The 24,003-nt window shown below is 48.2% G+C and overlaps 3 protein-coding genes across 3 annotated transcripts; 1 reads left to right on the top strand and 2 right to left on the bottom strand.

Moving 5' to 3' along the window:
- Positions 1 to 401: 401 nt before the first annotated feature.
- On the bottom strand, positions 402 to 3,070 carry EI90DRAFT_2977716 (uncharacterized protein). Its single transcript, XM_039055919.1, has 7 exons — positions 3,043 to 3,070; positions 2,894 to 2,994; positions 2,765 to 2,824; positions 1,444 to 2,709; positions 674 to 1,398; positions 565 to 615; positions 402 to 494 (listed from the first exon to the last, which is right to left on the bottom strand). Exons 3-5 carry the CDS (start codon positions 2,787 to 2,789, stop codon positions 887 to 889), a joined length of 1,803 nt encoding a protein of 600 aa, XP_038910849.1. The 5' UTR covers positions 2,790 to 2,824; positions 2,894 to 2,994; positions 3,043 to 3,070; the 3' UTR covers positions 402 to 494; positions 565 to 615; positions 674 to 886.
- A 5,577-nt stretch (positions 3,071 to 8,647) lies between these two features.
- EI90DRAFT_2481570 (MFS general substrate transporter) lies at positions 8,648 to 11,451 on the bottom strand. Its single transcript, XM_039053099.1, has 14 exons — positions 11,216 to 11,451; positions 10,953 to 10,993; positions 10,789 to 10,889; positions 10,670 to 10,692; positions 10,597 to 10,618; positions 10,524 to 10,526; positions 10,392 to 10,447; positions 10,315 to 10,336; positions 10,038 to 10,205; positions 9,897 to 9,948; positions 9,725 to 9,827; positions 9,218 to 9,652; positions 8,912 to 9,105; positions 8,648 to 8,838 (listed from the first exon to the last, which is right to left on the bottom strand). Coding segments are annotated over exons 1-14 (1,302 nt in total). The 5' UTR covers positions 11,218 to 11,451; the 3' UTR covers positions 8,648 to 8,758.
- A 2,975-nt stretch (positions 11,452 to 14,426) lies between these two features.
- On the top strand, positions 14,427 to 16,469 carry EI90DRAFT_2977709 (chondroitin AC/alginate lyase; the record flags this gene model as incomplete). Its single annotated transcript, XM_039055918.1, has 9 exons — positions 14,427 to 14,622; positions 14,703 to 14,766; positions 14,820 to 14,899; positions 14,970 to 15,161; positions 15,226 to 15,454; positions 15,512 to 15,647; positions 15,725 to 15,747; positions 15,812 to 15,851; positions 15,964 to 16,469. 9 exons carry the CDS (start codon positions 14,427 to 14,429, stop codon positions 16,180 to 16,182), a joined length of 1,179 nt encoding a protein of 392 aa, XP_038910847.1. The 3' UTR covers positions 16,183 to 16,469.
- Positions 16,470 to 24,003: the final 7,534 nt, after the last annotated feature.

The following is a 24,003-nucleotide window of genomic DNA, read 5'->3' as shown; positions in this document are numbered from 1 at the left end:
CAAAGTTCAAAAAAGTGTAAGGGTTGCCAACCCTGGGTGAGTCTCAGTCCTCAGCTGTCAACAATATGAACTTGAATGGAGTTATACATGCAACAGTGCTGGAAGGAAAAGGCTAAGGAAAGCCTTTCCAACATTCCCACACTATTGTATATACACTGTTTATACCTATTGATACAATAGGAAAAGGAAATATGTAGGAAAGGGAAATAAGGGGTGGGGTTACCACTCCTTACATGGAGGATATGACAAAAACTAACTAATCAGATGGTGTAAGCACTTTTAGTGGAAATGGCCAGAACCCAAGCAGTCCTGGCCCATGAATTGGCATGTGCAGGCACAATGCAACCCATAATGTACAACAGAATACATGAATACACAGTTCAGCGAGAAACAGGAAAACTGTAAAAATACAAGACTGAAAAGCTAGGAATATCAGGTTGGTGAAAGGGGAGGAGGTGGGTAGATGCAACAGAAGACAAGCCAACTAAGACAAGCTGAACAGAAGTAGCACAGGCACTACAGTGAGAGTCCACACAAAGTTTATGCAAGGTGAGATGGACCTACTTGAAAGCACAGCACAACATGAAGCTAAGAAGGGAGCTTAGATGCAGACAACTTGTCCAAAGCGCACATGTAAGCTTCCAGCCCCTGTTGCAACCAACTGAGGACTTACCAGTCCTGATGGAGCAGACGCGAAGGCAGTGCTGAGGGAGCAGACAGAAGGAAACCTTCCTCCAGTGTCACATGCACGTCAAATCACGTGAGGATATGGAATGCGAAGAACTGACACCCGCAATGTCCCATCCACGCTACAGCAACGCAGGACCATGCGGCACCATTCAGCACCAATTACCGTCGAGATTAGTCGTGTGAAATAATGTTGTTCTTAAGCTGACCAGGTGGTGCGGTAGAAGTCGGCATGCTTGAACCTCGTCTTGATCTGGCCCAGGAGGTACCAGCCAGGTGTGCAGTACGTAACATGATTGCTAGTCGAGCCGCCCTTGTTGTGCCCAGAATGGAGTTGGCCAACCACGCGAGCTTTACCGTTCGTCGTGTGCCAGACGAGGGAGCCGGAGTCTCCTTTAGCGGAGAAGACTTCGGTAGTCTTGTCGCCCGAGTTGTAGATACCGAGCTCGACGGACTCGATGCCAACTTCGTTCAGAATAAATGAAACTAGGCCGGCGTAGCGTCCGACGGTGAGATCAGTACTGTTGCCGTCTTTGCCGACTATAAGGCAGCGCTGGCCTTCGCTGTCAAGCTCTGTAGGGTGGGCTAGGTCCTCCTGCGTGGCGCACCCCTCGATCCGGAGCTTCCCCTCGTTGGGAAACCTGAACGTGGTCGAACCGCCACCGAGAGGATAGAACATGTTTGTAAGGACTTGAGGATCGTACTTGGATCCTGTGTTCGTCAGACGAGGTAAATAAGATATGAGTCGAAACGCACCGAGATCAACAACGTTGCCCTCGAATTCGTCACTGACCTTCGCCTCAGCAGCTAAGAACGCAGCCCAGTCCGAGGTATATAGTGTGCCACCTCCGACGTCGACCGAGATGGCTGCAGCATATTGAACGTGCCCAATGTTGCGGTGGAGCTTGATGTTGGCCCAGAATTTCGTGACCTCATCGTGGAAAGCCTCGAGATCGGCGATAGCTTCGGTCTCGTCTTCCAATTGGCGTTGCTTCGCCCTGACGGCTTTCGCGTCCTCCGCGTCCTGCCTCTCCTTCGCCTGCAATGTAACAATATCTCGGGTCCAAAGGTCAGCGAGAATGACGCGATCAGCAATGGCCTTCGTGATCTCATCCAGGCCACGCTGGAATCGACGCATTCCACACACTCGAACGTGGTCCATGGGTGCGCCGCCTCTGTGCTCATAATCAACAGTGGTGTTCTTGCGCAGGACGTGGCAGTTACTGATTCCGTAAACCTTATTGCTGGGGTTGCCGTCCTTGTCTTTGTCTTCGTGGAACCAGAGTGTAAGAGTACCCTGGGAATCCTCCATTTCTTCGGTCGAAAGGGGAACGCCGAGAAGAGCAGTGAGGAAGCGACGGACATAATGGGTGGCATTGCTGCTGTCGACATGGCGCATAAGGGGTGGACCCGCGAGCCTCTGCGGAACCGCCTCGCGCCATTCCACAACAACATTGTCGACTCCGTTTTTACGCAGAAGGGTAAGGATCTCTTGGGAGACCTCGTGGGCGGTATCGGCGGAGGTAGACCCTGGAATAACGCCGATCCATATGACGACGGGACCGAGACTCCCCTTCGCCTCCTCTCCCAGCGGTGCATGGGTGAAGAAGCGGGCAGGATCGACGGACGACCAGTTGATCTTCCGAGCCTTGATCAGGTCACGAATCTGGGGACCGACAGCGTCCCAGACACGATTGAGCGGGGTATCGAAGACTCCGCGGAGCGACTTGACGGGGAGAGAGGCGTGTCTGCCTACGGGCTTAGGGAAGGGCGTAGTGAGGAAGTCCGACCGGTAGACGAGGTCCGGGTGGTCGCCGTCCCCGGTGATGCCGTTATAATATGACGTTTTCTCGTACACGTCGGGGTCGTGCACGGAGGCAGTGGTGGCATCGCTAGCGAAGGTGAGGGCGGAGAGATTGGACGCCATGGTCACGTCGCTTAGGGCAGGCACGCGAGGCGAGCTGTGGGCTTTGCGCTGCTGGCCCTGGAGGCCAACACATTGGAGAGCGAAGAGGGAGAGTTCTGGACGGAAGGTGGTAAGTGTGGTATAGACACGGAAAGAAATTAAAGGACTCGCTTAGCAGCCCCGGGTGCTCTCTCATAGTATTTAACACTTGCGCGGCGAGTTCGGATACCCCTATAAGGAAGATGGTAAGTATGGCATAGATTGTGCAGTGAGTTGATAGGGAGAAGGACGAGTGCTCCCCTCTCGGGATGACGAAGGAATGCCCTTGACGTGCAAAAAGAGGGACCCGCCTTCGCCTAGAAGACTGGCTTTCTTCAGTTCATCTTCCGTGAATGGCAAAGCTTCGAGAGGTCAGTGTGGAATAGACGAAGGGAAACGATAGGACTCACTTGGAGGAACCATAATGAAGTTGTAAACGCAGGTGTTGAGTAATTGCAGGCACCGCCAACTGCGTTGCTCTCCAAACTGAATTGCAACGTGACATGTACAGTTGACTTTGCATCCGATTCAAGCGCGTGATGCCATGGTCATGTGAGAGCCCAAATGGAAATTCATTTGTCAGATTCATTTCGAAACCACTACATACATGTGACTACAGTAGATCGAATAGACACACCCAACCCCCTGACACCTGCGATCAACAAAGCGGTCTAAGTCCCACATCCTTCAGCCGCCTAGTACAGCTTCGCACCGGCCATGCGTTCATCGGACAATTCTACAAACGCTTCCTACCAGGAGAGCCCTAGTTGCACATGCGGAGAACGAGAGAACACATACTTCTCGAATGTACCAAGCACGAACACCACCGAAACTTGCTCGCAGACGATGAAGGTAAACTGATCTTTGCCGACCTCCTGGTGGACGAGAAAGGAATAGAGAGGGTCGCAGGATTTCTGTCAGCGAGTGGAGCATACGAGAAAGAGAGAAGGACAGAATAGACACACCCCGAGATATGACACCGCTGGAAGGGTTTCGAAACCGACACCTAAAAACGGTCAACCCAACACGACAACTGAAAAGTGGAGCAGCATTTGGGCAACGCCTTATCAGAGAGATTAAGGACACCCGAATCGGACTTATTTCTTTATTTTCTCGCCTTATTTTTGTGTATTTATCTCGACCCCTGCCCTTGGCGCTCTCACGAGCAGCCCACAGTTTGCAGGTTAAATATCAACAACTACAACAACCCCCTGACACCCGAATGCACCAACCAAAATACCACCATGTACGCTCCGGTGTTAGGACGGGATAGCCGCACTGCCACGTCATCACGAGGCTGCGGGGTATTAAGATAGATTTATCATCGACCCAACACCAAAGGAAGAAAACAATTAAGGGAAAATGACCCACAACAACTTTTAAGTTTTGCTTTAGCTGTTAAGAATAAAAGTGACATCCAAGCCTTTTGCCCGACTCATCGCTTCTCACTGATGCCCCTCAATTTGTTCATTTACTGTACCCACGCGACCAACTACCGGTCACGTGTCACGCTGGCCTCCCGGTCCGGCCGAAATGACGGTCATGTCACGCGTCACGCTGGAGGTGCGGTTGAACAGCCTGTGTCACGCAAATTCCTTGTGACGGCTCAGTGGCTATGCAATTATATTTCAAATGCCCTTTTTAGTAATATTTATATTAGAAGTGAAAAATCTTCATCTCCTCCTCCAAATTGCGTGCCCGCCTTGCTCGCATTCCACGGCCAAGATCCAAGCTGAGGCTAGAGGAAGGGAGCATGGTGATGTCATCAAGGGTGTCGGACTCAGCTTCCTCAGCACAAGTCCGTCCCGCTTGTAGGCCACCATCAACTTCCTCGAGTCCATCAGGCACATTCCCAGCCACATGCTCGAAGACTTCATCCACCATCACATCAACATCGTCTTCTGGGATATCCGGGAACTCTCGCTCATGTACAGTAGAGTCAGGACCTGAGTAGATGTCACCCCCAATGTGTGGCGGCTTTCGTGGTGCTGCGATTGCTCTTGCGAGGTCAGGATCGGTCTGGTGAAGAGTGTCGAGGATTACACGTAGTGGACAGCTGGTCAGGCTGGAATGGGAGAGGTTAAAATCACCTGAACAACATAGTTGAAAGGCCTGTATTTTGTTAGCGCCATAGTTAGTAGTCATAGTGTTGTTCCTCACTTTACAAATTTTATCCTGCTGATTCATAACATGGAAAGTATGAACCAATGTTTCAGGGACACGGTCCCTCAGTACAGGAAGCCTGGTGTCGAGTTTTATATTGCATGAGGAGATCCCATTTTGCAACTGAGAGTAAACCTCTCGCACGGCAGCCGACTGCTGTGATTGCTTTACTGCATGTTTCAGTGGACGCTGGATGCCAACGTCACAGGGTTGCCATAGGCCCGTGCATCCACCTGGAACATAGTCAAGTATGATCCAAGGATAGTTGTTGTACATCCAGATACGAAATTCGAGAGATGTATGAACGGGCCACACATCAAGTTGCCAGATACACTCCTGCAGCGGATCGAGAGATAGCCGTTCCTTTGCAGCGCTAAAGTAAGGAGCCAGTATATGTGATACGAAAGATTTCATTGTTGTAAGGTTTGCCCAGTATGTATCATTTCCAGAAAACTCGAAAATAAAGCCAAGTTGCATGGCTTCGTCATGACTAGGGGCATGTGTCGAAGGCAAACTTGCTGGGGTCTTGCCACGGAAGATGGCCTGGAATGGCAAAAGAACCCCGCTAGCAGAAATGGCCACATTTAGAGTAAATGCACGCTTCTCATCATGCCCCACAGTAGAAACTTGACGGGATCCCTTCTGTTCGTATGTGGAGGCTGAATTCTGTTGATAGATCACTTGTGTCTGATCTGAATTCACCCGAAGACTATCAGGGATTGCATAGTGGCGGATGGAGTAAGCTTGACGAAGCAGTGAGCAGTGGATTTTTTTATCGGCATCAGGTGGGATCTTTTGCGAAGCACAAGTTGCCTGTCTCAAGCTCCAATTCATTTCTTCTCGGAGAAACCTCCGGACCCATGTCATGCTCACAGCGAACACACTCCCATCTTCCTTCACAACAGTTCTCAGGATTCCAGGCTGGGTATGTTGAATTTGGGCAATGATGATGCCACGGATTTGGTGGGCGTCCAATGCAGCACCAGCCTGTCGGATGCCCAGCAGCGTTCGCTTGATTGCAGCGATTGTATCTGGATAGGATGCCTGTGCGTCCCAATTCCTTCTTTAAGTTTTCAGAATACTACTAACCATTCTAGACTCACCAATATCCCCCTCTTCGTAACATTGCCTCCTGGACAATTTTCTTTTGCAACCTTCGCGAGCGTTTTGTTGGACCAACGTGGACATGACCCCGTGCGATCAATCCACTTACCAACGACATCAGGACGCAATGAGTGAAAGAGCCTTGGGCTTCTCAATTGACATCCTTTTGTTATTTCAGTGGGACTCATGCGCCAGCCAATGGTCGCCGCTACTTCAATTATTATTGTCCAGAAGGCAGGCTGGAACCAGTTCGTCGCCGTCGCAAACTTGCGCACTCTTTGACTATGAGGGTGTATTGCATTGTGAGTGGTCTTTCTGCGCTTCTGTTCTCTCAACCATTGCTGAATATGACGCTTCGGCCGTGACATCTCTGCGATCGGGACTGGCTCGCTTGGAGCACAAGTATTTGGTTCCATGTTGAGCAAGCGCTGAACATTTCTTTTCATTAGAGGCCACAGGGATTCTACTGAATAAACTTCACCTTTTTCTTTGTGCTGTTGCTGCCCATTTCCAACTTCGCTCTGTGACGCCATTGTCTTTCCCGTGCTAATGCTCGACTCCTCTCCAACTTCTGTCTTTCTGCATGTTGCCGTGCCAATTTCGCTTCCTCACATCTTTCAGCGATTCTTTCGAGTTCGATCGATTTTTGCTTCTCATATTCCTCCCGACTTACTCGGCTGAAGAACCGCAGCAACCCATGTTCCTGAACCCCCTTCGGCGTGGCCAAGTCCAACTTCTGTTTTTTTCCCTTTGATTTTCTGACATCTGAACTAACTGAGGACCCCACCATGGCTCTGCTAGCTCCTTGATTTACTGGGTAAGTCGGTTCCGCTACTGTTAGGAGTCCCGTCGAAGTTTCCATTGCTGTCACTTGGATCGTTGTACGGTCTGAGGTCATTGGCTGCTCAGTTTCTGCTACTGGGGTCATTACTGCAGGGGTAGCCACCAATGATGAGAATGCCATTGGCACTGGCTCGGCTATCACTGGGTCTGATGGTCCAGTTATTTCTGCTGAGGTCGCTACCTCTGAGGTGGCCGTCACCATCAGGGCAGTTGCTTCTGGGATAGGCATTGCCTAATAACATGTCGGTGAGCTTGTTTTATCTGCTTAGCTATGTGTGGTCACTTACCTGTGCACTATGGTGGTCAAGGATTGATGTGATGAATTTGACACGCAGCATTGCGATGTCTTTGCAAAGTGGGTATTTCATTGGAATAAAACAGTGCATCAACGCATTGAGAGCGAAGAAACCACATGAAGTGGCATCATTTTGATAAGCAATCGGCAGCGGTGCAACGTGAAATGGAAGAACTGATTGATTTGATTCCAGATAAGACATGTTGAGCCACCATTGAAGAGCATTGACTGCTTCCTTGGCTGCGATGTCAACTCCTGTTGGCTGGTGTAAGGAGTCTGCGAGGTAAATGGTTGATTCTGTGGCGGAGATCACAAAGGCAACCCAATGATTGTTGTTGATGTGAGTGATCCCACCAAACTGAGACGTAGTTCCAGATGAGAGCTCAGAGCCAAATCTGCGGAGAACTTTGCAGGTACAATCATTTGTGTATCTTTTGTGGCCGTTCCCATCCAGTTGCGTGGCACATCCGGTCAGGTACTGGACATCAATGGGGCTGAAGAGCCTAGCATGTATTCCGTGGGCCTCCAAATCCCTTTCCAGAAGTTCTATGTGGTATGAGATATCGGTGGTTACGAGACAGGATAAGGTGAGATGACATATCAGTCCCCCAATTGAACCCAAAATTGATTTTGAGAATCCAAGGACTTCGGTATTCCATTCGCATGACAGGAGTCGATTTATGGCCACTTTGATGGCAATGCGGTGAGTAGGGAAACAGCTTGCCAGTTTCTCAACTTGCGCCTCTGACTCTCTCCACATCCTCTGGACATTGTGAATCTGAAATAGGACTTCCCAAATTCGGACAATGCTGACAGGGACATAGCGGATGCCGATTTTTACTGAACAAGGTGGGTTATCGTCATTGGGATCATATTCAGAAATGATTTTCTTTATGATAGGGCGGGATGGGCAGGGCATGTTGCGGAGGTCACTTTCAGCTAATGCTGTGACAGAGGGCGGGTGATTACTGAGAGATGCAGATGTAATTTGTAGATTTGTTTGGAATGATGGGAGTTTGAACTGGAGAAACCCAGCGACGGACAGGGTGTGTCTGGGAAAGTAGGACCCGACAAGTGTATTTGGGATACCGCTGTACAGGACGGGCTCATCTGTATGAGAGCAGATATGTCGCGCAAGAGCAAAACCATCCATACTTAGGTGCAAAGAAATTTTAAAGGGAAACTCATTTTCAAATTAATCACATTTATTCTGGCTACCAAACGTGACCATCAGCATGTTGGTTTCCTTCTGGATCATGCTCCCACGGTCAAGGTCACGCGCCTGCCGGTCGGGTTGTCACTCATCAAAATGAGCTCCCGGTTCATCACCTGGCAGAAATTTTGTGTCACGCTTGGGATGCACCGGTAGTTGGTCGCGTGGGTACAGTAGTCTACACCGTCTATCAAAATGAGTCCCAATGTTTCTCACTTGAATTGGTGACTTCCTGCATTTTTTTTTTTGGTTTGTATGGTACCGCATTGTCGTGCTCGCATTTTTAGTTTTCAGTTGTGCTTGTCAGGTTCACAACCGGCCGAAGGCAGTGATTTAGATACATGCTGATGTTCACATTAGGTCATTTGTTTTGTGAAGGGATCTCGCGGTTACATCGCCATCTATGTCATTTCTAAAGGGGGGGGTTTGGAAAAGCGTGAAGGAGGGGAAGGGTGTGATGATATCAAAAGTAGACGATGCCTCGTCAATAACCACTAGGTAGCTTCCATCAGAACTTCCCCCATGGGGTCCCCGTAGCGACCCATTTTGCAGAAATCATAAGAATGAGAGACATCATCAGGATAGAACCTACAGAATCCTGATTAGCAAAACTTCCTCCTAGCCTTTTTTGAAGGAGAAGGGGGAGGGGGGGGGATCTCACCCGCATACGCTCCAACTGCTTTATAACCTCCCGTAGCATCATGAATAGCACCAGATATGGGCGGACCACATAAGGCTCCAATTCCACTCAAAGTGAATAGCATCCCCGTTCTCCGGCCCATATCCCCTTGAACACCAAATTTAGGATGTGTCAGCGGAGTAGCGACAACCCCGATGAAAGCACCCGAGGCAACCCTGTGCAGTACACAAGGGAGGAAAAAATTTTAGAAGGAGGGGGGGGAAGCGGATTCCTTATGATGAGAATCCCCATATTATCACTGGAAAAAAAAGCAAATGACGGGCTCACCCATAAAAAACCGATACAGTAATCAACGACCCCACACTCAACGCATAAGGCCAAACATATGTCATCAAAGCTGCCAACACCATGAAGAACCCCAAGACGTTGATAGGCCCATACCTCCCCGACAAAGCGCCGGAACCAAGCCTCCCAATACCCGAACATGCATTCGCTATCGAAATGAGATAAAAAGCCAGATCTCCGTTGATCTTGGCTACTTCGACTGCGGCTGTGTCAAGGTACGTCAAGGCGGTGAACATCCCAAAGAAGCCAAAGGTGGAGGAGAGATAATAAAGTGCAAAGTGGGGCGATTTGAATGCGGGGAAGTTGAAGAGGCCACCTTTTATGTTGACGGGGGGAAGACGACGTCTGATGAGGAGGTTCGCTGTGCTGGTTGTGAGGAGCATAAAGAAGCCTAGAACTCGCATCGTCCAGGGGAAGCTAGAGGGAAAACGCGTGGAAGGGAAAATACGTACGGAGCGAGCTTGAGACGAACGAGAGAGAGAGACGTACCCGATTTTTGGGATGAGGTTACGAGTTACGATGGGTAGGAGTGTCCCGCCTACGCTTGACCCGACGGCTACTAAACCGAATACGAATGGCCTCCTCCTATGGACTTGGAAGATCATTTAGCTCCAACTTGTTTTGTTGGGGAAAAAAAAAAAAAAAAAAGAGTTCGACGCACAGTAATTTGACGTCACTGCAAGCGTTGGTCCGAATAGGAAACCCGATGACGTCTGACCCAAAAAGGCAGAGAAGATACGTATGTAAATTTCCGCCCAGAAAGAAGCAGACGAAAGAGAGGGGATGAAAGGTTTTCGCTTACTCCCACAGAAATTCCTTGGCATAACATAAACTGCCAATATCTCTTACATTCCCCTACAAGGAACGTTGAGAGGACGAGAAGACATGTGGCTGGTATCATTGTTTCTCGGAAGTATCCAATGTCGAAGAGTCGGCCACTGATCGACCCCGGCATCAGGACGAGTGCATACTATGTGTGGGTGAACGGTGCATGGGGAGGAGGATAGGGAAGGTGAAAGGAAGAATGGGCGAGTTGTTGGCGACATCAGATTGGAACACAGAGGGAGGATTTTACGAACCTGGACTGAGCCTATCCATGCTCTGTAAGGCAGTACTTGTCAAGGAAAAAGCGCTTAAATCTTCTCACGAGACTTACATATTCGAATGGGACTGATTGGAGAGAAGCGTTTGTGAATAATACTCTTGAAAGACCTAGGGGTATACTCGTTAGAATATTCGGGGGCGGGCGATGAAGATAATGAGGGTTAGGATGTCGAGAACAACTCACACCCTAATTTGAATTGAGCCCGAAGGATTTGAATGTCAGAGCGCCCTGACGTCGGGGCGTCATCGGTACGTACCCAGGCATTAACAAATCCAAATCTGACCATAGTACGATCAGAGGATAATTGCTCATAGAGGGAAACAACATACGTCGAACATGTTAAGAGGGCACACTGGCAAGGACGATCAGTTTGTGGGGGTGATTTATTTGAAAGGGAATGTTAGTCCTATCTGGAGTGAGCAGTTTTCAACGCTGATAAACAACTCACCCCAATGACGACAAGCCAAGCTCTGAGTCCCCCTTCAGGATACTCACCGTCATCAGGAGCAGTGATTCGGGTATCACCGGCCCGTTCATCGATCTTGCCCCCTTCCACATCAACGCCCTTGACATCGTCTTCATCCTCCACCTTGGATCCTCTCTTATTCTCACCAGTAAATTCAGACTTATCGGATGGTGTTTCAATACTTTTCCTAATATTGGAGACCGTGTTGGCGTTCGTCATAGTTGTAGCGGATGAAAGACGCTCGAGAGGAAAGGTGGGGGTTGCGATGGGAGTTGGGGTGGCAGCGGTAGAAGGGGTCGACTTGGATATCGATTTTTCGTCAGAAGCCATGCAGGTATGGGGAGTTGGATGAGCTGAAGGGAACGGATTGGAAGGATTGGCTATATATACGACAATCAGTGAATCTTACATCGATGAATGGACGAACAAGAAGATCGGGGTAGTATATTGGAGCACTTGAGTGCCGTGCGTCAAGGGCGAAGGAGAAGGGAATCTTATTGAACGCACGTCGAGTCAAGATTGTGGAAAAAGAGGGCGGGTTGCGGACATAACCAACCCCGACCCATGGATGAATAATAATGACTTTAATTTCCATCACACATGGGCGCCTTGTTTCTGTTTAGCCGCTCATGGTGTGTTGGTCAGCAGCTTGCCGTAAACGATTTACGCGATGGTGGCAGTTTTGGCCAATGAGCTGGCTTTGGACGCCGATGGTTGCGAGCAACGACGACGTGCTTGCATGAACTCGATCTTATCGATGTGTCACCTGAACAACCTGCAGGCGAGGCGAATGTGCGGTTGAATCGGACGTATGTGTAATGATAGATGATGGAAAAGCACCCGAGGATCCAAATCGGCGTCTAAACATATCGGTGACGTATGGGTAAACACAACCAATGCATTCGTGTGACTTCAGATGTTCAATTGGTCATAAATGGGTCTCCCTTCAGTGCCGTTCTCATGCTAGAGACGTGCGAACGCTGGCCTTGCAAGTTGAAAAGAAAAAAAAAAGGAGGTGATGACTCATTTGCTCCTGAAGATTCGCACACAAAATTATTCATTTTGTCTCACACATTTAAATCATCAGCCACACCCTCGGCACAGTGCCTCACAACCGCCATGTCACGAGGGATGGAAAACGCCGACATATCGATGAAACGCCACAAAAGGCCAAACATACATCGTTAACACCATAATACCCCAAGGTCCATACCTCCCCGACAAAGCACCTGGAATATCAACATTCGTCAACGCTGGTTGGGGAGTGGAGATTTTCAATCCTCTTCACATCATTACGCTTACACCCAATTAATTTCAGAGTCGCGTATCTTCAACGATGCCATGCGCTCTTGATACTTCTGTCTTGATTGTCCTTCATCGCCAGTTATCACAGATCGCTTTAAGCGATATTGGCGCCAGTCGTATAAGACACGCTGAGCGCTCACCTGTTCTCCATATCGAGACTGAGTCTCATCTACGCGTATAGACACTAATTCCATTAGAACCAAACCTCCCAATAGTCGAACATGCATTAGCTATCGAAATGAGATAAAAAGCCAGATCCCCGCTGATCTTGGCAATTTCTACTGCAGCTGTGTCAAGGCATGTCAAGACGGTGATCACCCCAAGGAAGCCGGCTATGGAGGAAGAGTGTGAAGTGGGGCGATTTGAATGTGGGGAGATTGATGAGGCCGCCTTTGACGTTGACGGGGGGGGGAAGACGACGTTTGGGGGGGGAGGTTTGTTGTGCTGGTTGCAGATGAGAATGAAGCCTAGAACGCGCAATCGTCCAGAGAGGAAACGCGTCGAGAAGAAAAGCAAGGTAGGATGCAGATCATTCAAACGCGCGCAGTTTGAAACGAACGAGATGTACCCGATGTTGGGGATGAGGTTACGAGTCACGATAGGCATCAATTCGTTTTTCTGGGGAAGAAAAATGGATTCCACGCGCAATCATTCGATGTCACTGCAAGCGTCGGTCCGAATAAGAAGCCCGACGACATCTGGTCCAAAAAGACGGCGAGGATGAATAAATGAATTTCTGCAGTAAAGAAGCAGGGGTGAAAAGGAAGTGAAAGGTTTCGCATACCCCAGACAGTAAATCCTTGACAAACCATGAACTGCCAATATTTGTCACATTCTCCTACAAGGAATGTTGAGACGACGAGAAGACATGTGGCCGGTATCTGGATGAGTGAGTAGTACTGTGAGAGGGAAGGGAAAGGAAGGAGGGGTGTTGTTGGCGACATCAGATTTGAGCAGAGGAGATTGACAGACCTGTACTGAGCCTTTCCATGCTCGGTAAGGCAGAACTTGAGCGTGAGGTCGGGGCGGCTGTGTGTTCTCACGAAAGTTACATATGTATGTATTCGAATATAGGACTGATCGGAGAGAATAGTTCGTGAATAAGTAATGCTCTTGAATGACTATTTATTAGACGGGGAGCGGGTGATGAGACTAGAAAACTCACCCAAATCTGAATTGACCCCGAGAATCTGGTTAGTACATGTAGATCATTCACCTCTGATCAAGGTTAGGGAGTTACATATATAATGAATCCAAATCTGATCATATAACAGGTGTTCGCAATAATCGCCTACCGAGAACAATATCGAGAATGTTAGTCCTATCCAGTGTGGGCAGTTTCCAACGCTGTTAAACAACGACAACAAGCCAAGCTCTGTGGTTCGATATTTTACATCGCCTCTAGTATTGGGGATCGAATTGGTGTGCGTGGGTTGCGATGGGAGTTGGGGTGGTAGGGGCAGAATGGATCAACTTGAACGTCGAATTTTCGTTGGAAGCCATACAGAGGAACGGTTTGCGGGGCAGGGGAACGTGTGCGAGTCAGGAACCCACGTCAAGTCACGATGTGGAAAAAGAGGGCGGGGGTTGCGGAGGTGACCATGATGATATTGGGGATTTTTCAGAACTAGATGAGCGCGTTGTTTCTGTTGAGCCGCTCATGATGTGTTGGTCAGCAGCTTTCCTTAAGCCATTCCCGTGATACCGACGGTTTTAGCCAAGGAGCTCATTGTAAACTAGGCAGGACTCCAGCCTCTATGAGGTAAACGTGTGAACTGTGTCTCGTCGAAGTGTCATTGGTTGACCTGAACAACCTGCAGAAGAGTCAAGTCAAATTACGAGCGCTTGAAGAATCGGACTTTCCATCATCCATGCCTTATTGCAACATGGGTGTGGCGTCTGGGCTCATAGAGTAAACATTCCAATAGACCAATTCAGGTCACGTGTCAGGTACCACCCCTCACAGCCACAGACACCTCGAGGACGAAGGGTTAACGCCGAGGGCCGAAACAATATTGTCACCCGATTTGCAATATTGGACTTGGCAGCCTCTAGCAGGTGACCAGCCCTGTTGGCGCTCTGTGGAGGGCGGCGGAGCGTCAACGCGAGCTGCCAGAGTTGTAGCGCTCAGCGACAATAATTATGTGTGGATCTATACATAATTGGAAGTGCGGGGATGGACGGCCACATCCCCTCGGACATCACATGTATTATGTACTTGTTCGTCAAAAAGTGGAACAGCCTCTCCTTTCCGTCCTCTACGTTTCATCCGCCTCTCACTTTAGTAGCACATTGTCACTCCTTTAAGCAAAAACATGCACATCTCTCTACCACCTTCCCTTCTCTCCTTTCTTACATGTTTTCACGTCGTCGCCGCTATCACAAGTTATCCCAACTTGTTTGTGGATCCGAACTTCTTTCTCAACAAGGCTCTTTGGCCAAAGAACACTCAGCTTGCGGAGGATGCGATCATTCAGGGCGCCAAGGATTTGGCTGTACAAGGCCCTTGGGGTACGCCATGTCGTTTCCCCGTCGCGCTGCACCTTCAGGAGTGTAATAGGTTCTCTTGGCTGACGCGTATTCATCATCAGCTGTGACGAACAAGACAATCCTTCCCCCTAACAATGATACCCATACGTACTACAGTTGGCCTCCGTAAGCTTAACGCATCTCCCCTTTGGTGATACCCAGATTCTGATATGCATCAGATATGCCTGGCCGGATTGCTCCAAAGTAGGAAATAAGACAGTCCTCACTCCGGAGCAGATCTGGGTTACATGCCCTTACGGTAAGCATTCTGAACGCTATGATAGCATTTAATACTCACTCCTGTCCATACCACGCCCGACATAACCCAGTGACTCGCGATGGGGAGTTCAACCCTGATCAACACCTTGTCAACAACACGGGGGCATTCATGGCCCTCGCAGATACCATATTCTACAATGCTGTTTCGTGGAGCATTACAGGATCAGATAGTTATTCGAAACAAGTCATAACCCTTTTTTCAACCTGGTTCCTCAATCCCAATACGTACATGAAACCCAATTGTAAGTATCCCAATCATCTCCGTCCCTTCGAAACACCCATTGAAAACTCGGGAAATACTCATAGTGAACTACGCTCAAACTCTCCGCGGGCCTGGCGTTCAGATCGGCCAACATACGGGGGTGTTAGATCTGAAGTGCATGGCGAAAATTGCGAGTGGCGTCTTGATGCTCAAGTTGGGAAAGAATTCGGATTGGACGGTAGAGATCGATAATGGGATGAAGAATTGGTTGCGCGAGTATATCGTGTGGATGACAACGAACACGCTTGCATTACAGGAGAGGGCCTCGACGAAGTGAGTCCCCCTTCATTTTATGAAGTAAAGACTTCGTTGTTTATTGGTATCAATTAGTAACCACGGGACGTTTTACTTTAATCAACTCACGGCACTTTATCTGCTGGCTAATGATTGGGCTGGTGCTAATGCTACACTTCAAGCGTATTATTCTGGAATATATCAGAATCAGATCTTGGCGAGTGGGGAACAAGTGCGTGTTGCTGTCTATTCCTACCGCCGTGCAGATTAGTAGGACTGACACTTTTGATGAATGTGTTGTTTATATAGCCCTTTGAGGCCGAGCGGACACAGTCAGTGGAGGCCTCATTCCTGTGTAGTCATGGATTTCTAATTTGACTCGTAATGCTTTCATAGTCCGTATCATTATCGGGCATACAATCTCGCGGGCATGATCGTGCGTTTTCAAATACCCCTCTGTTATCCTCACCTTCATCCCTACTCATTCCATCTCCCCCCACCTTTTTTTTGCTCCGCATCATTCCTGCTTCGCTGGCCGAGATGTCCAGACGATGGCCAGACTAGCCGGATACATCGGTTGGGACACTTGGTCCCTCCCAACAAAGAACAACGGAACAATTCAAAAAGCGACCGATTACGCCATGTCGTTCGACCCAGCTGCTTCGAACGAAAGTTATGCGTTGAACGAAATGTTTTACGTCGTTGGGGATGTGGCGAGTAAGTTTGGAGACCCAAGTGGGAAGTATAAAGCTTTTTTGGCAGTGTGAGTATTTGTTTACTCACTTCTCGGTGCCATATCCCCTGGCGGAGTCCTGAGCAGTTGGCTGATGATGGTGTGTTGGGTGTAGAGTGGACCCCTCGGAGCCGTTCTTCCTTTGGACTGAGAATACAAAGTGAGTGGCCGTATGGCAACTCATCATTCTCCATGGAAGGCTTTCTTCCACCAATGGTTGTTTTACGCTATGTGTATCATTGACATTCCGCTAGGTCTGGAGATCTTATCAGTTCGAACTCAACGCAAACGACCAGTTCATCGATGCCGACGTCAACGGGGAAAGGAGAGGCGGGTCGCTCGGTTGCCGATTTACTATCACCGTTCTTCTTTTGCGGGAGTATGATCCTTTCGGTGGTGGGGCCACTCGTCATTGTATTTGGGCTATAATGGGCTTTATTTTTGAAGGGTTTTTTTTATGATTCATGGGACCTCAACTATGTATCTGTTCTCAAATTCTGCTATTGTCCTTTTACTTGTTTGACCGTATGGACACCAGCGATGATGATGGTTGGCCAGTTCTGGCAGTTACTATATTCACAATTCTTAATTTACCCAACCTTCGTGCGCACAATTACTCAAACAGACCAGTGAAAGGCTGAGTTCGAAACTGTGTCTTGCTGGGGCATGAATGAAGCTCTGGGATTTAGGCCCTGCACAACACCCATATGTATTACATGATATGTAAAGAAATTAGCTTTAACCAATCATTACAGCAAGGTACAAAAAGATCGACACGTCAAATTCAGCCTAGTCAGCCATCTAATGACGGCCTATAGAGGGGGGGCCGTTTGGCCTTCAAATGGGCCTAATTATTAGAACACCAACTTTGTTTACATCGGGAAGTTGTGTGGCGGTTATTCGTAGCGGTTATTCTGGGGCGCTATGAGGCGTTGGGGGCGTTTTGCCCTTTCTTATTCAACTTAAAACTCCCTTTGTACGACGACGTTGCCACTCAGGAATGTCGCGTATATAAGGGAGGAATTCTTAGACTTTTCTCCCTCAGAACTCTTATTCGAGTCTGAGGTGAGAACTATTTCTCAGTATTTTACCTTATAACTCATGTATAACTCTTGTTGCAGTCTAACCCGACATAGGTATTTACAATACAGAACTCTTATTCGAGTCTGAGTCTAACGCGACATAGTCTTTATTCTAATAGGTTATGAGCCTAGACATGGCCGCTACCACTTCCACCGATACTTCTACTTCTTCCAAAAGTCTTTACAGCATAGAAAAGCTAAAAAATGACGGTCATAACTATCATATGCGGTCCGTGCATTGCCAGATGGTCCTCAAAGATTGAGGACTTTGGGGAGTTGTCAACCCTCATTCATTATCCTCCATCCATCCTTCCACTCATATTCCCCCTACTCCTAATCTTGGTGAAGATGACGCGAAAACACTCATCAGGAAACCCCCAAGGCCGATTGAAGTGGTTGAGAGCAATTCAATCACTCAATCTGCCCAATCCACCCAATCAACTACTCTCAATCATCTCAATCACCACAACCACACATGGATACGTCCATGTGTGTGAGTCCGTCATTTGCATCTAGGTGCTGTACAGTTTCAAATGAATGGGTTTGCAACTTAGAAGTTTTTCTTTGCTCCAACTCATGCACTCCACTACTCCACTCCACTCTCTCTTCACATGCAACACCAAATTAACAACTCACAATACCCAAACAAACTGAGCTGTGGGAACTGCATGAACAAACATGATGATGCATGTCTCTTTTTTCTTTTTTTTTTCCAGTTGCATTCACAACACGATGTTTTTTACTCCACCCCAGATGTTCATCAGCAAAAAATTGTTATGCTCCTGAGTGCTCCGGAGTATCGAGAGCACTGGGAGAATCAGGAGGAGATTGGCCAGTCCAGGAACAGCCCATTTCCTCTGGAGTTGGCTAGGTACTCCAGGGCACTCCCAGGAGGGCCTGGAGCATTGCTTTGTGCACAACATATCCAGTAAATACAATTTAAATGCTTCAAAGTGTATAGGGGTGAGAAGCTTCTGGGAGCTCCTGGAGCATTTGAAAATGAAAAGGAAAAAAAGAGGGAAGATCCCCCATGAATACCTCCTACCACAAGACTAACACAACAAGACACTGCTTAACATTTAGATCAAACACTATACTATATATCAAGGACACTGAGACTCACCAATACACAATCAAAATTTATGGCCTGATATATGATTAATCTGGCAACTTAATCACTTTCAGGCTGGCAGAATATGGGGGAGGGGGAAATGGGGGAGAATGAGGGGGGGAAATGAGGGGGAAATGAGGGGGAGAATGAGGGGAGAATGAGGGGGAGAATGAGGGGGGAGAATGAGGGGGAGAATGAGGGGGGAGAATGAGGGGGGGATATAGAGGGAAATGAGGAAAATTTGAAAAATAGGGACTTCTAAAAAGTTGAAAAAAATAATTAGGGAAAAAATCAAAAAAATTCAGGAACTGTAGTGCCTTTGAAGTGCTTTCAGGATATATAATTATTTGCAAAATTGAGGAAGAAATGATGGAGAAAAATGGAAAATACTTTCGGAGACCCGAGAAATAATGAGAACTGAATTGATGGGAAAGTCTGAAAATTGAATAGGGAAGTGAGGGGAAGCCTTGTAGCATTGTTATTTTCTGCTGTTCTAATTTTTCCTGATTGTTCTTGGTCTCACTCCCAGCTGCTACTGGATACTCCTGGATACTCCTGGAAGCTCCTGGGAGGGTACAGGAGCAGCTAATGGAAAATACTTTCGGAGACCTGAGAAATAATGAGAACTGAATTGATGGGAAAGTCTGATAATTGAATAGGAAAGTGAGGGGAAGCCTTGTAGCATTGTTATTTTCTGCTGTTCTGATTTTTCCTGATTCTTCTTGGTCTCATTCCCAGCTGCTCCTCAATACTCCAGGAAGCTCCTGAAAGCTCCTGGGAGGGTCCAGGAGCAGCTGGGAGTGAGACCAAGAACAATCGGGAAAAATCAGAACAGCAGAAAATAACAATGCTACAAGGCTTCCCCTCACTTCCCTATTCAATTTTTAGACTTTCCCATCAATTCAGTTCTCATTATTTCTTGGGTCTCCGAAAGTATTTTCCATTTTTCTCCATCATTTCTTCCTCAATTTTGCAAATAATTATATGTCCTGAAAGCACTTTAAAGGCACTATAGTTCCCGAATTTTTTTTTGATTTTTCCCTAAATTTTTTTTTTCAACTTTTTAGAGACCAAAATTTTCCTCCCACTGCTCCTGGCACATTACATACTCCTCACCACTCCCAGCTGCTCCTGAACCCCCTCCCAGGAGAACACTATTGGCTCCAGGAGTGCCCAATCTACTGTTTTGTCTCCCACATGCTCCAGCCACTCTTGATGCTCTGGAGCATAACGGACTTTTGCTGATGTTCCTTACTTGAAAAAGAAAGAATGAGGGTCCAAACCTACCCTGTGTTGTATGTCAAGTTGTAAGTATGGCGGTTCACTGTGTTTGTTGCTAAACTGACCACCTAACCACCCTCTTGTGCTTGTTTACATGAGCCACCACCATTCTGCAATTGCCTGACCCTTCCCCAATACCCTCCAATACATCCCCCTCCCTTCCCATGGGTTCTATATGTTTTTTCCATGTCATTTCCAACCTCCAACCAAACTTCTCACACACAACACCATCCCCAACTTCTTACCACATGTACTCAACAACCACTCATCTGTTTCCGACGATCTTAGGCTTGTTCGATAGAAGATAACTAGCTCTACCTTTATGCCAGGTTTGGTGCCAAACGGTTCAGCGGTTGAGGTGCGTGTCTGCTTTCTTTGATTACATTTTATTTTCACCCACTTTCCTCTTCTCTTTATTTTGTGTTTCATTTTGCATTACATTGTGTTTGGGTACTACTGTATGTATGCAACATAATGTTCAAATATAATAACTTTATTGATAAACTTCAATGTGGGAGAGAATGTGATAGTGCACCGATACAACCAACTGAGCTCAATCACCCCCATAATTGGTGTGATTACAATCAGGGGACCCAGTTGAAGTGATTGGAAATCATGTGAGGTTGAAATGATCTCAACCACTTCAATCAGCCTTGGGGGTTTCCTGATGCTCAATCCTGCTGCTATAGAGTGGGATAAGAAGAATGATGCTGTGCTAACACAGATAGGACTTACTCTTGACGACACACCTCTTTCCCTTGTTGATAAACATGACTGTGCAAAGATAATTTGGGTCGATGTAAGGGGTTGGTGTAGGTTCCAACCCCAGTTCTCCTCAATCCTCAGGTCATCAATAAAGTTGAGCTGTATGGAGCTTTAATTATCAATGATGGGGAGGAAAAGGAGTTCTCTTCCTTTTCCCAAATTCCCACATTATTGTATATACACTGTTTATACATGTTTATTATGAGCCACATATAGAATAAAGATGGAAAGTAAGGGTGGGGTTACCACTCCTCCTAGCAAAACAATATAATGGGGCTAGTGCACTGGGTGCGGTGAGAATAATGACTCAACTTCATCAATTCCAACTGGACGACTCCAAACTCTTGGAACCTCAACTGATCCAGATGTGTGATTTATGAGACCAACTGGCAACCCTTGGCAACACTTACACTGATACTAAGTTTGCAATGATTGTCTTGGAAGCGTTACTGGAGTCGTATGACACACTCAAGGCGATAACCCTTGCCAACATTGACAACACATCGAAAATATTTTGCAAGAAACTTATAGTGCAAATCCTTGGCAAGGAAAAACGAAAATCCAAGTCGAAGTCATCCACTGTTCTCATGGCCAAACCTGGGAAAGCCTTTGATAAAAACTCCAGTAAGTCCAATGTGTCATATCCATCCACAGCCATCACCCTCAACCACCTCCGCTCCTCTGGATTACCTCCGCTCCTCCGCCACTAACCTCGGAGCCTCTGGTTTCTGTGATCACCTCCGACCCCCGATGGTCACCATCCCTCCAATTCAATATATTACCTATGCCTCCCTAAGTATGGAGCCCCGAAGCTCTCTGGACAGCTCCAAGTCTGCTAGCGCATTCCCACCTCCACTGGGCAATTCACTTGCTTGCCCTGCAAGTCTACCTTCGGGACCATCCCTCCTTTCCGCTTGTGGGTCTTAACCCGTCATTCCGTTAAACCCGCAACTCGACTCATCGGTAATATTCAGTTGGCTAACATCTATCCCCGTTAGCTCCACTCCGCTCAGTCCCTCTGGCCCAACTCTGAGTCCGGCACCGCTACCATTACCATCGCCGCTATCACGGCCCTACACTCCTTCACTTATTTATCTGTTATTGTTTGTTTTGACCCATGGTCATTGCTGGCCGCTGTGTGGCCAACCCTGCTCTTTGTTCCCATTTGCTTCCAGACCCTTCGGCCTTTGGCCCGGGTCCGCTTCTATTCATTTCCTCTTCCTATATATATCCTGTATGATACATTATAGTACCTTAGCTCTAATATCTACTTGATCACGACTCCCCAGGTTCTGACCCCAACAAGGCAACCCCAGTGAGTGTGAAATGAGGGCCAGGAGACAGCTAGGGGGCACAGCACTCCTTTGAGTCGCTGAGGCCAAATGCCCTACCCTCGGGCCTTGTTCATGGCATCGCGGCTTATAGCAGCCTGCAACAGCGACCCTCGGTGCCGACCCCGGACCCATATCTAACATAGTCACACATCATGTATGGAAACTGCCAGAGGCAGTTCCTGCTAATGTCATGACCTGACATATCCGTCTCTTCTGTCAACGCGTCCTAGTGCCACTTGGCCCGTCCCGCCCGCTATTATCATCATCTGTCCACCCATCACCCTCATCCGCACTTCCTCCCCCATGCACGTACCTCCCAACCTAGGTTGCCCACTTCATTGTTGTCCGCCCACCAGCCGGATGGCTTGCCAGATGGCTGGATGGCCTTTTCTCTTTTGTCTGCTTGCGGACTATTGTTCCTCCTTTGTCACTCATTGTTCTTGCTTGCCTTTTGTTGACCAAGTTTTCTGATATTAACTATTTGTCTCTTTCTTCATTCATTAATATCGTGCTTGATCCGCCACTCCTTCCGGGCCGGTCCTATTTAGTTACTTGTGTTTATAATGCGTGTAGGTTACACTGGATGTACCTCAGTTCGTATATCAACTTGGATTCCCCCTCTAGATGTCAGGGCATGGATGGTTATCCGGCCGGCCCGGACCCCTATCCAGATAGGTTGAGTACCCGTAAGTCGATATCTGCGTGTGATTTGCCGTAGTTAGAATGCAGGTTGTATACAATGCGCTATTTCCGCTATTGCGTCATCCCTTACCCGTTATCGCCCCCTTATCCACATGATCTATTTCCCTATCTCATGTCGCTTCTCTATCGGCTACCATGTATTCCCAATGTAGCCGCACTCTTATGAGTTGCGGGACTTATGTATATAAGGCCTTATCGCCAGCTGGGTTGGCTCCCCAGCTTTTACAACGACTAGTTTCCCAGGGAGATCTTTACGTGCGAACTGATGCGCGGACTCTGACACTAGACTCCTCTCCTCATCATAAGGCTTCTGTCTGAAATTGGGACACCAACATAAGAACGAAGCGCAGCACTCCACCCGAGTCGCTGAAGCTAAAGTCCCGCCCCTCTGACCTTACAAGCCCGGACGACTTCGCGCACCTTGTCCGAATTTTATCCACATGTGAAAACAAACATCCTTTGATCAAGTCCAGTCATTACCCAACAGACTTACTCAATACCCCGCCTTCATGTCCAAAACTCTCAAACTACACACCATCGTGTCCTGGGAGGAGGAGGACATCCAGGAGGCGACGGATGACAAGCCTGCCATGATGCAGGCGAAGCTGAATGAGCGGGTGAGGCGCAAGGCGGTCAAGAAAGCGGCCGAGGCAGCTAGGCAGGCGGCTGAAGAAAAGAAAAGGCGTGAGGAAGAGGAAGCCAGGGAGCGGGAGGCAGAGGCGAAGCGCCAGCAGGTGCGGGCGGCTGGGTCGTCCAAAGGCAAGGTGAGTAGCCAGCATCTTTAAACACTTACTGCCTCACGATCTCTGAGGCTAACACAAGTATTTTTTTGTTTTTGTTTTTTAGTGCAAGGCCTCAGTCGACCCTCCACAGGCCGCAAGGGAAAAGCCCCCCAGTGGTCGTTGCATCAAGTCCCAGCTGGTCTGCGAGCGGGGCAGGTACCAGGCATGCACAAACTGCATGCGTGCCAGGGCCAAATGCGACCTGGTTACAATTCGGGTGGGGACTGCAATGCCCTCACAGCAGAAGAAACTGCAGGTGATCTCACCCAAGGTGCCAGCACAAATGTCTGAGGATGAGGGAGAGGATACGGAGGACGAGGAGGATGATTGGGACAAGGATGAGGGTGACGTGGGGAAGTGGGGTGAGGCAATCGTCGATGCCCTCGGGGGGCTGACCGACGCTGTGAAGCAGTTGCCCAGCGAGGTCGCCAAGATTATGCGGGAGGAGAGGTCAAGGAAGAAGAAGGAGAAATCGGACAGTGGGGGAGCAGGTGACCCGCCCACATATACTTCTCGTGGTGTGGGCGCGTCGCCCTGAAATATCTCTTTTTTTCATTTTTGTTTTTGTATATACCTCCAATGTGCCATACCCTAATCAAACATGGCCAGTTGACGCATGAGTACGCTAAGAAAAGTGGGGACCCGGCTTGTTAGGATACAGCGTGTGGAAGTCAGAAACCAAGTCAGAGGCATGGCCAAGCTCTGTGGCCAGCAACCAAGAAGTCTCCTCGTCCATCCCATCATACCCGAGCCAACGTACCAGGTACAGTAACTTACAGTTACGATGCCTACGATCCA

This window comes from Cantharellus anzutake, assembly GCF_015039405.1.
Source record: "Cantharellus anzutake strain C23 chromosome Unknown EI90scaffold_72, whole genome shotgun sequence".
Lineage (NCBI taxonomy): Eukaryota > Fungi > Basidiomycota > Agaricomycetes > Cantharellales > Hydnaceae > Cantharellus > Cantharellus anzutake.
This window is presented reverse-complemented; position numbering and strand designations above follow the sequence as displayed.

Bases quoted from the DNA above. Each gene is read 5' to 3' on its own strand.
- EI90DRAFT_2481570 (XM_039053099.1), bottom strand. The intron at 10,890-10,952 runs GTGAGAATAAGA...TTGATGTGGAAG, and splicing joins CGATAAGTCTGAATTTACTG to GGGGCAAGATCGATGAACGG. The intron at 10,693-10,788 runs GTGAGTTGTTTA...CGTCCTTGCCAG, and splicing joins CTTGGCTTGTCGTCATTGGG to TGTGCCCTCTTAACATGTTC.
- EI90DRAFT_2977716 (XM_039055919.1), bottom strand. From the start codon at position 2,789: ATGAGAGAGCACCCGGGGCTGCTAA. The intron at 2,710-2,764 runs GCGAGTCCTTTA...CCTTCCGTCCAG, and splicing joins AGAGCACCCGGGGCTGCTAA to AACTCTCCCTCTTCGCTCTC. The intron at 1,399-1,443 runs GTGCGTTTCGAC...TGACGAACACAG, and splicing joins GGGCAACGTTGTTGATCTCG to GATCCAAGTACGATCCTCAA.